Source organism: Eptesicus fuscus, chromosome 25, assembly GCF_027574615.1.
Source record: "Eptesicus fuscus isolate TK198812 chromosome 25, DD_ASM_mEF_20220401, whole genome shotgun sequence".
NCBI lineage: Eukaryota > Metazoa > Chordata > Mammalia > Chiroptera > Vespertilionidae > Eptesicus > Eptesicus fuscus.
In genome coordinates this window covers 995,357-1,012,407 of record NC_072497.1, presented here as the reverse complement: position 1 = coordinate 1,012,407, position 17,051 = coordinate 995,357, and the positions used below count along the sequence as shown (strand labels likewise).

Sequence of the window (17,051 nt, the reverse complement as noted above, 5' to 3'; positions counted from 1 at the left end):
TAGTAGGTTCTCAGTAAGGGCGTCGGACACATAGTAGGTGCTCAGTAAGGGTGTCGGGCACGTAGTAGGCGCTCAATAAGGGCGTCGGGCACGTAGTAGGCACTCAATAAGGGCGTCGGGCACATAGTAGGTGCTCAATAGGGGCGTCGGGCACATAGTAGGCGCTCAATAGGGGCGTCGGGCACATAGTAGGCGCTCAATAGGGGCGTCGGGCACATAGTAGGCGCTCAATAGGGGCGTCGGGCACATAGTAGGTGCTCAATAGGGGCGTCGGGCACATAGTAGGCGCTCAATAGGGGCGTCGGGCACATAGTAGGCACTCAATAAGGGTGTCGGGCACATAGTAGGCGCTCAATAGGGACGTTGGGCACATAGTAGGTGCTCAGTAAGGATGTCGGGCTCTGTGGTGGGCACTAGAGAAGCAGAAGTCTCACTGGATCACAGAGTGCCGTTGGCACAAGAATAGAGCTCAGGGGCACCCGGCTCCGGAAGTGAGTCATTTCGAGGACAACGTGGGTGTGGGCTGGTGTTGCTTCTGCCCTAAAGGGATTCCGGGGTCAGATTCGGGGTTTGGAGGCAGAGAAGGGGTGGGTGCAGGGGTGGTTGTGAGTGTGTGTGGCAGCGGAAGCCCATTTGTGGGAATTTCTTTTTTTGTTTGTTTGTTTTGATTCCAGAGAGGACGGGAGAGGGAGAGAGAGAGAAACATCCACGATGCAAGAGAATCATGGATCAACTGCCTCCTTCACGCCACCTACTGGGGATCGAGCCCGCAATCCGGGCAGGTGCCCTTGACCGGGAATTGACCCGTGACCTCCCGGTTCCTAGGTCGACGCTCAACCACGGAGCCACGCTGGCTAGGTCCATTTGTGGGAATTTGGGCAGCAATGTTTCCAATTGAGCGACTCGCCCTCTGGGGCAGAGATTTTTTTTCGAGGAGACTGCAGGGCCGGCTGGTCCAGCTCTAGGGCTACCCTCACTCTCCGTCTCTCGCACACACACACCCCGCAGGGCGCAGGGCACTGTCCGCTCTGTTCCGGCTCCAGGACGCACAGAGCCCAGGGCCCAGGAAGTGGCCGCCAGGTGGCAGGAGGCACTGAGAAGCCGGGAGTGACAGGCGGGCCCCGTGACCAAGACGAGGTCTTACCAGGTCAGAGCTGGGAGGGCTCTGAAGACATTGGGGGCCACAGGTCCCCATCAGCACTGGAGGCCGGGCCCAGACCCCCTGCCAGTTACCTCTCCCCGCTGCGGAGGTCGGCGGACTAAAGGGTGCGTGTTAGGCCCGGCCGGCGTGACTCCGTAGTTGAACGTTGACCTATGAACCAGGAGGTCACAGTTCCATTCCTGGTCAGGGCACATGCCCGGGTTGCGGGCTCCATCCCCAGAAGGGGGTGTGCAGGAGGCAGCCGATCCATGATTCTCTCTCATCATGGATGCTCCTCTCTCCCTCTCCCTCTCCCTTCCTCTTGAAATAGATAAAAAAATATATATTAAAAAAAAGAAAGCCAGTTTTGTGGGCGGGGGGGGGGGGGGGGCGGGACAAGTAGGCAGCTGAGACGCCAGGTTCACACCATCCCTTCTGCTCAAATTCCTCCTGTGCCACAGCCACCCGTCGGGCTCCTATTTGCCCTGCAAAACCTCTTCTGGAAAGCCCTTCCCATTTCCACGGGGCAGCCAGAGCTGGGCGCTCGCCGATGAGCTGGGCTGTGAGCCAGTCCCAGCGCGCCACGGCCGCCACTGACGAGGTCGGCAGGGCAGCTCTCGATGCCAAGCGAGCAAACCAGGGTCCAAAGCCGGCCCATCCACCCCCGAGGGGGCCTGCCAGGGCGAGAGGAAGGCTGGCTCCCTGAGCTCACCGGGGCTCCTCCCAGGCGTGGGCCCTGGGTGGCCCAGACCCCTAGAGGGCCCCCTCCCCCCTCCCCCCCTCGCTCCCCATTCTGCAGAGCTCTGCTCGCCGGCCTGATGCTTAACTAAGGCTCCGGGGCTGCCCGCGTTGCTGAGCACGGAGTGGGGCGCCTGGCCTAATTGCACCTGTTTTTCCCTGGTCCTGCTGAGTGGATGTCCTAGAATGCCTCTCCCTTAGAGGACTGCACTGATTTTAAATACATACACACACGCACACACACGTGTACACACATGGACACGTACACGCACGCACACGAACATGTACACACGCGCACACGCACATACACACACATCGCCCAACTAAAGGGAAAAGGGTGCCAGGTGCAAATCCCAAAACTTGTTAAGAAAGCAGACTAGCAGCCCGGCCAGCGTGGCTCAGTGGCTGAGCGTTGACCTATGAACCAGGAGGTCAGGGTTCAATTCCCCGTCAGGGCACATGCCCAGGTTGCGGGCTCCATCCCCAGTGGGGGACGTGCAGGAGGCAGCCGATCCATGATTCTCTCTCATCATGGATGTTTCCATCTCTCTCTCCTTCCCTCTCCCTTCCTCTCTCTGAAATCAATAAAAACCTATTTTTATTTTTTAATATATTTTTATTGATATCAGAGAGGAAGGGAGAGGGAGAGAGAGAAACATCCATGATGAGAGAGAATCATGGATCGGCTGCCTCCTGCACGCCCCCCACTGGGGTCCGAGCCCGCAACCTGGGCCTGTGCCCTGACTGGGAATCGAACACGGGACCCTTGAGTCTGCAGGCCAACGCTCTATCCACTGAGCCAAACTGGCCAGGGCAATAAAAACATTTTTAAAAAACCGGCTAAGATGGCAAACTTTATGTTACAGACATCTGACCCCAATAAAAACCCAAGCATTGCCCTGGCCGGTTTGGCTCAGTGGATAGAGCAACGGCCTGTGGACTGAAAGGTCCCGGGTTCGATTCTGGTTAAGGGCACATGCCCGGGTTGTGGGCTCGATCCCCCTTGGGGGGGCGTGCAGGAGACAGCCAGTCCATGATTCTCTCTCATCACGGATGTTTCTCTTTCCCTCTCTGAAATCAATAAAATATATTTTTTAAATGTTACATTAAAAAACAACAAGAAGAAAAACCGGAAAACCCAAGCGTAAAGGTAGCCATGGTTGAGGCAACGGGGACAGATTCAGGCCAGGCTCCCGGGGGACAGGGGACAGGGGACAGGTGCTGCCTGCAGCCCAGGGAGCCGAAGGGCATTGCCCAAGGTCACTCAGAGCCAGAGCCCAGCGGCCTGGGACCCAGCTGGGCAGGTCCCCAGTCCGGGGCCCACGCAGACGTCTGGCTCAGCGACCTCCCACAGAGCGAGGGGTCTCACCTTCCCACGTGCCCGTGACCCTGGGGGCGGCTGACCCGTGCCTCTGTCGCAGATCGCGTCCCTGCTCAAGGACACCGAGCGGATCCAGTCCACCCAGACCAGCGCCACCACCAGCGACGAGGACAGCGACATCAAGAAGATTAAGAAGGTCTGCACACCCCCCCGAAGCCCGCGGCGGCGGGGGTCCTCCTGTTCCCCTGCCCCGCCCCGGGACCACGCCTCGAGTCCAGGGAACCAGCAGGCTCAGGCATCCAGCACCTCGCCTGGGGCCTTGCACTCCGAGCCCTGGTCCCTGCTCACCCTGGTCCCCTCGTGTGCGCCCTGGTCCCCGCGTGTGCGCCCTGGTCCCTGCTCACCTTGGTCCCCTCGTGTGCGCCCTGGTCCCCGCGTGTGCGCCCTGGTCCCCGCGTGTGCGCCCTAGCCCCCGCGTGTGCGCCCTGGCCCCCGCGTGTGCGCCCTGGTCCCCGCGTGTGCGCCCTGGTCCCCGCGTGTGCGCCCTAGCCCCCGCGTGTGCGCCCTGGTCCCCGCGTGTGCGCCCTGGTCCCTGCTCACCCTGGACCCCGTGTGTGCGCCCTGGTCCCCTCGTGTGCGCCCTGGTCCCCGCGTGTGAGCCCTGGTCCCCGCGTGTGCGCCCTGGTCCCCGCGTGTGCGCCCTGGTCCCCGCGTGTGCGCCCTGGTCCCCGTGTGTGCGCCCTGGTCCCCGCGTGTGCGCCCTGGTCCCCGTGTGTGCGCCCTGGTCCCCGTGTGTGCGCCCTGGCCCCCGCGTGTGCGCCCTGGTCCCTGCTCACCCTGGACCCCGCGTGTGCGCCCTGGTCCCCGCGTGTGCGCCCTGGTCCCCGCGTGTGCGCCCTGGACCCCGCGTGTGCGCCCTGGTCCCCGTGTGTGCGCCCTGGTCCCCGCGTGTGCGCCCTGGTCCCTGCTCACCCTGGACCCCGCGTGTGCGCCCTGGTCCCCGTGTGTGCGCCCTGGTCCCCGTGTGTGCACCGTGGTCCCCGTGTGTGTGCCCTGGTCCCCGTGTGTGTGCCCTGGTCCCCGTGTGTGCGCCCTGGTCCCTGCTCACCCTGGACCCCGCGTGTGCGCCCTGGTCCCTGCTCACCCTGGTCCCCACGTGTGCGCCCTGGTCCCTGCTCACCCTGGACCTCGCGTGTGCGCCCTGGTCCCCGTGTGTGCGCCCTGGTCCCCGTGTGTGCGCCCTGGTCCCCGTGTGTGCACCGTGGTCCCCGTGTGTGTGCCCTGGTCCCCGTGTGTGTGCCCTGGTCCCCGTGTGTGCGCCCTGGTCCCTGCTCACCCTGGACCCCGCGTGTGCGCCCTGGTCCCCGTGTGTGCGCCCTGGTCCGTGTGTGCGCCCTGGTCCCCGTGTGTGCGCCCTGGTCCCTGCTCACCCTGGACCCCGCGTGTGCGCCCTGGTCCCCGTGTGTGCGCCCTGGTCCCGTGTGTGCACCGTGGTCCCTGTGTGTGCGCCCTGGTCCCCGTGTGTGCGCCCTGGTCCCCGTGTGTGCACCGTGGTCCCCGCGTGTGCGCCCTGGTCCCCGTGTGTGCACCGTGGTCCCCGCGTGTGCGCCCTGGTCCCCGCGTGTGCACCGTGGTCCCCGCGTGTGCGCCCTGGTCCCCGCGTGTGCGCCCTGGTCCCCGCGTGTGCGCCCTGGTCCCCGTGTGTGCGCCCTGGTCCCGTGTGTGCACCGTGGTCCCCGTGTGTGCGCCCTGGTCCCCGCGTGTGCGCCCTGGTCCCCGCGTGTGCACCGTGGTCCCCGCGTGTGCGCCCTGGTCCCCGCGTGTGCACCGTGGTCCCCGCGTGTGCGCCCTGGTCCCCGCGTGTGCGCCGTGGTCCCCGCGTGTGCGCCCTGGTCCCCGCGTGTGCGCCCTGGTCCCGCGTGTGCGCCCTGGTCCCCGCGTGTGCGCCCTGGTCCCCGTGTGTGCGCCCTGGTCCCGTGTGTGCACCGTGGCCCCTGCGTGTGCGCCCTGGTCCCCGCGTGTGCGCCCTGGCCCCCGCGTGTGCGCCCTGGCCCCCGCGTGTACGCCCTGGTCCCCGTGTGTGCGCCCTGGTCCCCGTGTGTGCGCGCCCTGGTCCCTGTGTGTGCGCCCTGGTCCCCGTGTGTGTGCGCCCTGGTCCTTGTGTGTGCGCCCTGGTCCCCGTGTGTGTGCGCCCTGGTCCCTGCTCTCCTTGGTCCCTCTCCCCCCCCCCCCCCCCCCCCAGCGCCTGTGCCTCCCTGGAGCCCTGGACCCAGCGTACGCCCTGGTCCCCGCGCGCCATCAGGCATGCGGCAGGCAGCTCGGTAGTCCCGCCCTGGGGGGTGGGGGGCTCCCTGCCCGCCCCACCGGCCCCGCAGCACTGAGGCCCCGCCCCGTGCGCGCCCAGGTGCAGAGCTTCCTGCGCGGCTGGCTGTGCCGCCGCAAGTGGAAGACGGTCATCCAGGACTACATCCGGTCGCCGCACGCCGACAGCATGCGCAAGCGCAACCAGCTGGTGTTCAGCATGCTGGAGGCCGAGGCCGAGTACGTGCAGCAGCTGCACATCCTGGTCAACAACTTCCTGCGCCCACTGCGCATGGCCGCCAGCTCCAAGCGGCCGCCCATCACGCACGATGACGTCAGCAGCATCTTCCTCAACAGGTGGGCGGGCCCCCGCCCCCAACAGGGGCGCCCCACCTCGGGGGCCGCACCAGCGCCAGGCCTCTCTGGGACCCCGGCCCGCCCGCAGCCAGGTCCCACCCGTGCAGAGGTGGGTGCAGAGGAGGAAACCGAGGCCCGGGAGGAAGGCGGTGCCCAGGTCCCGTGGACGAAGCCACGCCCCCCAACCGTGTGGTTTGGTGGGGGCAGGAGGGCAAAGGGGGCCAGCCCCCTCAGTGTACGTCTAAGGGCTGGTTCTGAGCATGGCCAGAATCGGCCTCCCTCCCCCCATCAGGGGACATGTGTCGGTGTTTGGGGACTTTTTAAAAATATATATATTTTTTTATTGATTTCACAGAGGAAGGGGGAGAGAGAAAAATATTGATGAGAGGGAAACATCAACATGGATCAGCTGCCTCTTGTACGCCCCACACTGGGGATGGAGCCCACAACCCCGGGCATGTGCCCTGACCGGGAATCGAACCCGGGACCTCCTGGTTCCTAGGTCCACGCTCAGCCCCCGAGCAACGCGGCCGGGCCCCTCTGGCCACAGCCACCACACCTGAGCGGTGGTGTCCTTCCTGTCTGGTCCCCACGGGCCTGTGATGGGGCTATGGGCAGAGACAGGGCCATGGGGGCAGGTGCACAAGTCAGGGGCTCCCCTCCCACAGGCCGGGGACCCCCCAGCTTCCGTGAGAGGCCCGGCAGTAAGCATGTGAGGCCTTGTGGGCCAGTGGGTCTCCGTCAGAACTGACCATTCAGCCCCAGCTGGGCTGCTCAGTCAGTCAGAGGGTCCTTCCGATGCGCCACGCGTTCGGGTTCGATCCCCGGTCAGGGCACAGACAATCCACCGACGAATGCGTCCGTAACAAATCAATGCTTCTCTCTCTCCCAAATCGGTACATTAAAACGAAAAAACTGCCCTGGCCCATGTGGCGCAGTGGCTAGAGCGTCGGCCTGCAGACCCAAGGGCCCCGGGTTCGATTCTGGTCAAGGGCAGGGACCTCAACTGCAGGTTCCTCCCCGGCCGGACCCTGGTCAGGGCGCGTGCAAGAGACAACCTATAGATGTGTCTCTCTCACATCGATGTTTCTCTCTGTCCCTCCCTCTCCCTCCCTCTCCCTAAAAACCAATGGGAAGATACCCTCGGGGGAGGATGAACAACAAAAACCTCGCCCTGGCCCGCTAGTAACAACCAGGTTAACCCCCGTTGTACCTGTGATGGTCCCAGCTGCTGTTCTGCCTCAGCCCCTCGGGGGACCTCCCTCCCAGGCGGGTGACCCCAACACTCTGTTGTCACCCCTGGAAATTCCTGGTCCTTTTTCATCAAGGGGGCTCCCGTATTCCTTCCGCTCTGGGCCCCCCGAAATTACAGTCCGTGGGACCCAAGGGGTTTTCACAGCAGGTCTCGCTGTGAAAGGGGTTTGCTGCTGGAGTCTCCCCGGGACCCCCGAGCTGTGTACACCTCGGGGGGAGGCACCCCAGGACAAGAACTCTGGGGGGCCCCCGCTGACCCCTGTTTTCCCTTTCAGCGAGACGATCATGTTCCTGCACCAGATCTTCTACCAGGGCCTCAAGGCACGGATCTCCAACTGGCCCACACTGGTCCTGGGTGAGTCCCGGCCCCCCACCCGCGGGGTCCCCCCTCCAGGGCCACCCTTCCGGGGGGACACCCAGCGGCCCCTGAGGAGCCCCGGAAGCCCTGAGAGGGAGCCCAGGAGGACCGACAAGCCGGATGGAGCTGTTACTGGAGGAGGCGACATAGCCTTCGTTCTTTATCGGCTTCTCCCATCCTACATAATAAAGAGCGCATATGCAAATGGTACTCACGCCCTCACGCCTTCATGCCATAAGGCTCAGACACTCAACCCTGGGCAGAGAGGAATGGGGACCAGCCAGGCACAAATGAGCTCGGGAGAGAGGAATGGGGACCAGCCAGGCACAAATGAGCTTGGGAGAGAGGAATGGGGACCAGCCAGGCACAAATGAGCTGTGGCCCCGGAGAGGGACAAACCGCCCACCCACGGGCCCCTGCGGCTGCGGCTGGTCCTGGCAAAGCCAGCCCGTTCCTAGGTGCCCGTGGCCAGCCAGAGAGAGGGAAGTCTGGGTCCCGGGTGCCTGCGACTGGCCAGAGGAGGGAATCCTGGGTCCCAGGTGCGGGGCGAGGCAGAGGCAGTTAGGGGCAATCAGGCCAGCAGGGGAGCAGTTAGGGGCGCTCAGGCAGGCAGGCAGGCGAGCGGTTAGGAGCCAGCGGTCCTGGATTGCGAGAGGCAGTTGGACATCCCCCGAGGGGTCCTGGATTGGAGAGGGTGCAGGCTGGGCTGAGGGACCCCCTGCTCCGTGCATGAATTTTGTGCACCGGGCCTCTAGTTGTTAATAACGTCCACGTACCCATGGGTAAAAACTCGAGAATCCTCAAAACAGGAGACGTTTAAAAATGCCCCCCGTGGCTCTGCCTTCCCAGGACCCCGCTGTAAACACGGGGTTTGCTCCCAGCATGGTTATTTTCCCCCGTTTTCTGTGATTGCGAACGCACTGCATGTAGAATTCGGGTCTCGCCGCGGGCATTGGTAACGGGTCTGGGTGCTGCCAAAGGCAGGGTGCACAGCACAGCACCCCTACACCTGTCCCCCGGGGCACGTGTCAGACTCGACAGGGCCTGGCTCTCAAAATCTGGTGTGGCTCAGTGGTTAGAGCATTGGCCCGTGGACTGAAGGGTCTCAGGTTCGATTTCAGTCACGGGCATGTGCTTCCGTGGCGGGCTCAATTCCCGGCCCTGGTCGGGGTGGGTGCGGGAGGCAACCAATCGATGTGTCTCTCTCCCATCCATCTTTCTCTCTCTCCCCCCACTTCCCTTCCACTCTCTCTTAAATATCAATGAGGACACATCCTCGGGGGAGGATTAACAAAAACATATCTGAGATTCTGATGGGACCCCTACGTCGGGGGCCACCTCCCTGGCCAGCGTCCCTCCAAAGGCAGGGTCTCTCTGGGGTGGGGGACCTAGGGCGCCTGTCTGTCTCCGGGGGGGAGGCGCCGACCCCGCTGAACTGCTCACCCTGCTGACCCTGCCGACCCCACTGACCCCGCCGACCCCGCTGACCCCGCCGACCCCGCGGCCCCTGCCCCGCAGCCGACCTGTTCGACATCCTGCTGCCGATGCTGAACATCTACCAGGAGTTCGTGCGCAACCACCAGTACAGCCTGCAGATCCTGGCGCACTGCAAGCAGAACCGCGACTTCGACAAGCTGCTCAAGCACTACGAGGCCAAGCCCGACTGCGAGGAGCGGACGCTGGAGACCTTCCTCACCTACCCCATGTTCCAGGTGCGCAGGCCGCGCCAGGGCGTCCCCGCCTCCCCGTCCCAGTGCGTCCCCACCTCCCTGTCCCAGTGCATCCCCGTCCCAGTGCGTCCCCGCCTCCCCGTCCCAGTGCGTCCCCACCTCCCCGTCCCAGGGCGTCCCCACCTCCCGTCCCAGTGCGTCCCCACCTCCCCGTCCCAGGGCGTCCCCGCCTCCCCGTCCCAGTGCGTCCCCACCTCCCCGTCCCAGTGCGTCCCCTCCTCCCCGTCCCAGTGCGTCCCCACCTCCCCGTCCCAGTGCGTCCCCACCTCCCCGTCCCAGTGCGTCCCCACCTCCCCGTCCCAGGGCGTCCCCGTCCCAGTGTGTCCCCACCTCCCCGTCCCAGTGTGTCCCCACCTCCCCGTCCCAGTGCGTCCCCACCTCCCCGTCCCAGGGCGTCCCCGTCCCAGTGTGTCCCCACCTCCCCGTCCCAGGGCGTCCCCCCCTCCCCGTCCCAGTGCGTCCCCACCTCCCCGTCCCAGGGCGTCCCCGTCCCAGTGTGTCCCCACCTCCCCGTCCCAGTGCGTCCCCACCTCCCCGTCCCAGGGCGTCCCCGTCCCAGTGTGTCCCCACCTCCCCGTCCCAGTGTGTCCCCACCTCCCCGTCCCAGTGTGTCCCCACCTCCCCGTCCCAGTGTGTCCCCACCTCCCCGTCCCAGTGTGTCCCCTCCTCCCCGTCCCAGTGCGTCCCCGCCTCCCCGTCCCAGTGCGTCCCCGCCTCCCCGTCCCAGTGTGTCCCCACCTCCCCGTCCCAGTGTGTCCCCACCTCCCCGTCCCAGTGTGTCCCCGCCTCCCCGTCCCAGTGCGTCCCCGCCTCCCCGTCCCAGTGGGTCCCCACCTCCCCGTCCCAGGGCGTCCCCTCCTCCCCGTCCCAGTGCGTCCCCACCTCCCCGTCCCAGGGCGTCCCCGCCTCCCCGTCCCAGTGTGTCCCCACCTCCCCGTCCCAGTGTGTCCCCACCTCCCCGTCCCAGTGCGTCCCCGCCTCCCCGTCCCAGTGGGTCCCCACCTCCCCGTCCCAGTGCGTCCCCACCTCCCCGTCCCAGTGCGTCCCCTCCTCCCCGTCCCAGTGCGTCCCCTCCTCCCCGTCCCAGTGCGTCCCCGCCTCCCCGTCCCAGTGGGTCCCCACCTCCCCGTCCCAGGGCGTCCCCTCCTCCCCGTCCCAGTGCGTCCCCACCTCCCCGTCCCAGGGCGTCCCCGCCTCCCCGTCCCAGGGCGTCCCCACCTCCCCGTCCCAGGGCGTCCCCGCCTCCCCGTCCCAGTGCGTCCCCGCCTCCCCGTCCCAGTGCGTCCCCTCCTCCCCGTCCCAGTGGGTCCCCGCCTCCCCGTCCCAGGTGGGCCGCCCGGCCTCCGCCAGGAGGGAGCCAGTCCACCATCCCAGGGGCCCTGTGGGGCTCCCGTAGCCACGCAGGGAGAGGCCCGGCCCTGCCCTGCCTGCTGGGGCTGGAGAACCGGGGCGGGGCTGCCCCACGGAGCAGGCGTAGTGGGAAGGTGAGGGGCAGCTCCCTCAGGGGCCCTGTCCCTCCTGGTCCTCAGGCACCCCCAGGCCCTGCCCCTGCAGGTGTCCTCGGAGCTGAGCGAACCCTTCCCAATGCCGCTCTGTCCCTCCCCATCCCTGCCCCCCCCCCCCCAGATCCCCAGGTACATCCTGACGCTGCACGAGCTCCTGGCGCACACCCCCTACGAGCACGTGGAGCGGAACAGCCTGGACTACGCCAAGTCCAAGCTGGAGGAGCTGTCCCGGTGAGCGCAGCCGCCCCCGCCCGGGTGCTGAGCCCCCAGGGGAGCTCCCGTGCAGGGTAGGATTGGGGGGGGCAGTGCTTGGCTCACAGCGCAGGCCCATGTGGGCACGGGGGAAGGCCAGCACACCTGGGCCAGGTCCGAGGCGGGGCCGCCTCCCCGGACAGGCGGCTCACACCCTCCCGTCAGCATGTCCCGAGGGGGCCTGGGGCGGGCCCTCGCGTGCCCAAAGCCCCCAGCAGCCCAGGCCGAGTCCGAGGGGACACATCAAGGCCCCCTCAGCTCCTGAGGCCGGGGGCCTCCCGCAGGGCAGAGGGACCGGGGAGCCAGGGAGGGGCCAGGGAGGGGCGCTGCCTGCACCGATGGCAGGGGAGGTGGCAGGGGGTCTGATTCTGGGGTTTCTGATGGGTCAGGTGTGGGGACGGAGCCGGGACGAGTCAAGGTGGGGTGAGCCCATGGGAAGAATGGGGGAGGGTGTGCAGGGAGGAGGGGCCACGAACCCGGGTACCAAATCCCACACCCGTTCCAGCGGGGGCTCCTGGCCCTGAAGGACACCTGACCCAGGGCACCGGGCACAGGGCGGGCACAGACAGGGCGTGCACAGGGCAGGCACAGGGCGGGCACAGGGCGGACACAGGGCGGGCACAGGGCGGGCACAGGGCGGACACAGGGCGGGCACAGGGCGAGCACAGGGCGGGCACAGGGCGGGCACAGGGCGGACACAGCGCGGGCACAGGGCGGACACAGGGCGGGCACAGGGCGGGCACAGGGCGGGCACAGGGTGGGCACAGGGCGGGCACAGGGCGGACACAGGGCGGGCACAGGGCGGACACAGGGCGGGCACAGGGCGGACACAGGGCGGGCACAGGGCGGGCACAGGGCGGGCACAGGGCGGACACAGGGCGGGCACAGGGCGGACACAGGGCGTGCACAGGGCGGACAGAGGGCAGACACAGGGCGGACACAGGGCGGGCACAGGGCGGACACAGGGCGTGCACAGGGCGGACAGAGGGCAGACACAGGGCGGACACAGGGCGGGCACAGGGCGGACACAGGGCGTGCACAGGGCGGACAGAGGGCAGACACAGCGCAGACACAGGGCAGACACAGGGCGGACACAGGGCGGGCACAGGGCGGGCACAGGGCGGGCACAGGGCGGGCACAGGGCGGACACAGGGCGGACACAGGGCAGACACAGGGCGGACACAGGGCGGGCACAGGGCGGACACAGGGCGTGCACAGGGCGGACAGAGGGCAGACACAGCGCAGACACAGCGCAGACACAGGGCAGACACAGGGCGGACACAGGGCAGGCACAGGGCGGACACAGGGCGGGCACAGGGCGGACACAGGGCGGGCACAGGGCAGACACAGGGCGGACACAGGGCGGGCACAGGGCGGACACAGGGCGTGCACAGGGCGGACAGAGGGCAGACACAGGGCGGACACAGGGCGGGCACAGGGCGGACACAGGGCGTGCACAGGGCGGACAGAGGGCAGACACAGCGCAGACACAGGGCGGACACAGGGCGGGCACAGGGCGGACACAGGGCAGACACAGGGCGGGCACAGGGCGGGCACAGACAGGGCGGGCACAGGGCGGACACAGGGACACAGGGCGGGCACAGGGCGGGCACAGGGCGGACACAGGGCGGACACAGGGCAGACACAGGGCGGGCACAGGTGCAGGGAGCACCAAGCTGCCCAGGAATGTGGCCTAAGACGCTGACCCCGTCCCCCGGGTCCCGGCGTGCAGTCCACTCTGTCGTCTTGGATCAGGGGCTAAGGTGACCCCTCCCTCCCTAATGTGCCGGGACCGCCCTGGCCGGGTGGCTCAGTGGTTAGAGCCCCGGCCCTCAGACTGAAGGGTCCTGGGTTCGATTCCGGTCAAGGGCATGTACCTTGGTTGCGGGCACATCCCCAGTGGGAGGTGTGCAGGAGGCCGCTGATGGATGTTTCTCTCTCATCGATGTTTCTAGCTCTCTATCCCTCTCCCTTCCTCTCTGTAAAAATCAATAAAATATACCTTTTTAAAAAATAATCCGATTTAGAGCCAGGATTTAAAAAAAACAACATATAAGAGGGTTCCTGGGGGGGTGGGGGTGGGGGGACAAGTACAAAGGCCCCGAGAAGGAGTTGGCAGGAGACTTGAAACCAATCAAGATTGCAAACAAAGTTGGCCACGAACTTGTGCGTTCACCTTCATGAAGGGGGATTTTTTTTCCCAAAGTGAGTGAGTGCTGCCACCCTGTGGACAGGAGAGGTATTGCAGGGGCAGAAAGGAAACATGAGGGACTTGATCAGCTTCTCTCAGACGGGGTGGTACCCAGTCAGGTTCCCTCCCAGCCTCTCCAGCACCTACAAAACTCACCCCAGTGGGTTTGTCCCTGAGCCGGCGGCACCGCCCTGGCCTCTGACAATAAGCCAAGCCCGAGCCAGGGTTTAAAACAACAGCCAAAGCGCGGCTGGCGTGGCTCCGCGGCTGAGCATCGACCCAGGAACCCAGAGGTCGCGGGTTCGATTCCCGGTCAGGGCACACGCCCAGGTCCTGGGCTCGATCCCCGGGGTGGGCCGTGCAGGAGACGGCCGATTCATGATGTTCCTCCCTCCTCTATGTTTCTATCTCTCCCTCTCCCTTCCTCACTCTCTAAAAGTCAACTTAAGTGTTATTTTTTAAAATAATAAGTTTAGCCCTAACCAGTGTGGATTAGTGGATAGAGTGTCTGCCTGCGGACTGAAGGGTCCCGGGTTCGATTCCAGTCAAGGGCGTGTACCTTGGTTGCGGGCACATCCCCAGTAGGGGGCGTGCAGGAGGCAGCTGATCGATGTTTCTCATTGATGTTTCTGACTCTCTATCCCTCTCCCTTCCTCTCTGTAAAAAAATCAATAAAATATATTTTTTTAAATAATAAGTTTAAAAACAGCTGTATAAGAGAATTCAGTGGGGATGGGACTACTGGTATAGAAGCCCTGAGGAGGGATGGGAAGGGAGAGGGAGAGAGAGAGAAACATCCATGATGAGAGAGAATCATGGATCGGCTGCCTCCTGCACGCCCCCTACTGGGGATCGATCCGGCAACCCGGGCCTGTGCCCTGACGGGGGAATCGAACGGTGACCTCCTGGCCCATAGGCTGAGGTTCAACCACGGAGCCAGGCCGGCCAGCTTCCCTCCAGACACACCGGAACCTAAAGAACTAACTAAAGTCATTCTTGCCTGAGCTGGCTCCATTGCCGGGTCCTCCAACAATAAGCCATCCCAGAGCCAGGATAAAGGAAACAGCCCCATGAAGGGCTCAGAAGGGGGAAGCAGCAAGTGCAAAGGCCCTGGGGTACTTCTCCGGGTCCCCCTTCCCCCAACAAATGACCCACTGCTTTCCTAAGGCTCCTGGGAACTCTTGGAGGCTCTGAGCAAAGTCCACAACTTACCCAGCAGTATTTGTAAAAAAGCAGGTCGATGGCGCCACCTCGTGGACACAAGCGGCATTGCAGCCGTCAGAACAGGGACAGTTGTCTGGGGGGAGGGGGGGGGCTGTGTCCTATTTCTCTCTCAGACGAGCCAGAATTCAGAGAAATAACTGAAGTCGGTGTTCCTCGAGCCGGCTCCAGTGCCTTGTCCTCCAGGAATAAGCCATTCCAGACCCATTATTACGAACACGGCCACATAGAGAGCATCGAGGGCCACTGCACAGGGCGTGCAAAGGTCCTGGGGCAGAAATACTAGAAAAGTCCGTTTTTTCTGTGGGTGGACAGAGCTGGTGGTCGGATGGACGGGGGTCTGGTTAATGAGCTCATGACGTCTCCTGTAGCCCGTCTTTCTCCCCATGCTGCTGTCTATGCCTCCCACGTTTCAGACTTTTTATATATATGTTTTTATTGACTCAGAAAGAAAGGGAGAGGGAGAGAGAAACATCAACAATGAGAGAGAATCATGGATCGGCTGCCTCCTGCACGCCCCACCCTGTGGATGGAGCCCGCAACCCGGGCATGTGCCCTTGACCAGGAATCGAACCCTGACCTCCTGGTTCACAGGTCGATGCTCCACCACGGAGCCACGGCCAGGCACGTTTCAGACTTTTAAATCCCAGAGGCCTGGCCTTAGCTGTCACCTCTGCCTCCTTTTCTCTGACACAATCCCGCCTCCTGCCGTGGGAGGAGAAGTGAGATCGGACCTCTCCGTGCCCAGCACACTGGGCTCCTTCCTGCTCCCGACCCCTCTGGGGGGCCACGCTGAGAACTGGGGGTGCCAGGCTTTCTCCCCAGACCTGGCTGGGCCGGGCCCCGTCCCTCCCGGCGTGGCCGCCCGAGCCGCGTCCGACCGCGCGGCTCCCCGCCCGTCCCCGCAGGATCATGCATGACGAGGTGAGCGAGACCGAGAACATCCGCAAGAACCTGGCCATCGAGCGCATGATCACCGAGGGCTGCGAGGTCCTGCTGGACACCAGCCAGACCTTCGTGCGGCAAGGTGGGCCCCGGGGGCGGGGCGGGGGGTGACCGCGGGGTCCCCGGGGCTGGGGGAGTGACCGCGGGGTCCCCGGGGCTGGGGGGGTGACCGCGGGGTCCCCAGGGCTGGGGGAGTGACCGCGGGGTCCCCGGGGCTGGGGGGAGTGACCGCGGGGTCCCCAGGGCGGGGGGGTGACCGCGGGGTCCCCGGGGCTGGGGGAGTGACCGCGGCGTCCCCGGGGCTGGGGGGGTGACCGCGGGGTCCCCGGGGCTGGGGGAGTGACCGCGGGGTCCCCGGGGCTGGGGGGGGTGACCGCGGGGTCCCCAGGGCTGGGGGAGTGACCGCGGGGTCCCCGGGGCTGGGGGAGTGACCGCGGGGTCCCCGGGGCTGGGGGAGTGACCGCGGAGTCCCCGGGGCTGGGGGAGTGACCGCGGGGTCCCCGGGGCTGGGGGGAGTGACCGCGGGGTCCCCGGGGCTGGGGGAGTGACCGCGGGGTCCCCGGGGCTGCGGGCAGTGACCGCGGGGTCCCCGGGGCTGGGGGGGTGACCGCGGGGTCCCCAGGGCGGGGGGGTGACCGCGGGGTCCCCGGGGCTGGGGGAGTGCCCGCGGGGTCCCCGGGGCTGGGGGCGTGACCGCGGGGTCCCCGGGGCTGGGGGGGTGACCGCGGGGTCCCCGGGGCTGGGGGGGGTGACTGCGGGGTCCCCGGGGCTGGGGGAGTGACCGCGGGATCCCCAGGGCGGGAAGAGTGACCGCGGGGTCCCCAGGGCTGGGGGGAGTGACCGCAGGGTACCCGGGGCTGCGGGCAGTGACCGCGGGGTCCCAGCGGGGAGTGACCGCGGGGTCCCCGGGGCTGGGGGGAGTGACCGCGGGGTCCCCGGGGCTGGGGGAGTGACCGCGGGGTCCCCGGGGCGGGGGGAGTGACCGCGGGGTCCCCAGGGCGGGGGGGTGACCGCGGGGTCCCCGGGGCTGGGGGAGTGACCGCGGCATCCCCGGGGCTGGGGGGGGTGACCGCGGGGGTCCCAGCGGGGAGTGACCGCGGGGTCCCCGGGGCTGGGGGAGTGACCGCGGGGTCCCAGCGGGGAGTGACTGCGGGGTCCCCGAGGCTGGGGGGGGTGACCGCGGGGTCCCAGCGGGGAGTGACTGCGGGGTCCCCGGGGCTGGGGGAGTGACCGCTGGGTCCCCAGGGCTGGGGGGGGTGACCGCGGGGTCCCCAGGGCGGGGGGGTGACCGCGGGGTCCCCGGGGCTGGGGGGAGTGACCGCGGGGTCCCCGGGGCTGGGGGGAGTGATCGCGGGGTCCCCGGGGCTGGGGGGAGTGACCGCGGGGTCCCCGGGGCTGGGGGGAGTGATCGCGGGGTCCCCGGGGCTGGGGGGAGTGACCGCGGGGTCCCCGGGGCTGGGGGAGTGACCGCGGCATCCCCGGGGCTGGGGGGGTGACCGCGGGGTCCCAGCGGGGAGTGACCGCGGGGTCCCCGGGGCTGGGGGAGTGACCGCGGGGTCCCCAGGGCGGGAAGAGTGACCGCGGGGTCCCCGGGGCTGGGGGGTGACCGCGGGGTCCCCGGGGCTGGGGGAGTGACCGCGGCATCCCCGGGGCTGGGGGGGTGACCGCGGGGTCCCAGCGGGGAGTGACCGCGGGGTCCCCGGGGCTGGGGGAGTGACCGCGGGGTCCCCAGGGCGG

The 17,051-nt window shown here is 66.7% G+C and overlaps 1 protein-coding gene across 1 annotated transcript in view; it reads left to right on the top strand.

The window, feature by feature from the left end:
- RASGRF1 (Ras protein specific guanine nucleotide releasing factor 1) overlaps positions 1-17,051 on the top strand; it is a 60,833-nt gene that overhangs the window by 16,745 nt on the left and 27,037 nt on the right. Inside the window, exons 4-9 of the mRNA XM_054713415.1 lie at positions 3,301-3,396; positions 5,605-5,858; positions 7,388-7,467; positions 8,989-9,182; positions 10,827-10,936; positions 15,278-15,396. Of these exons, the coding sequence (XP_054569390.1) occupies positions 3,301-3,396; positions 5,605-5,858; positions 7,388-7,467; positions 8,989-9,182; positions 10,827-10,936; positions 15,278-15,396 (853 nt within the window). The remainder of the gene's footprint in view (positions 1-3,300; positions 3,397-5,604; positions 5,859-7,387; positions 7,468-8,988; positions 9,183-10,826; positions 10,937-15,277; positions 15,397-17,051) is intronic.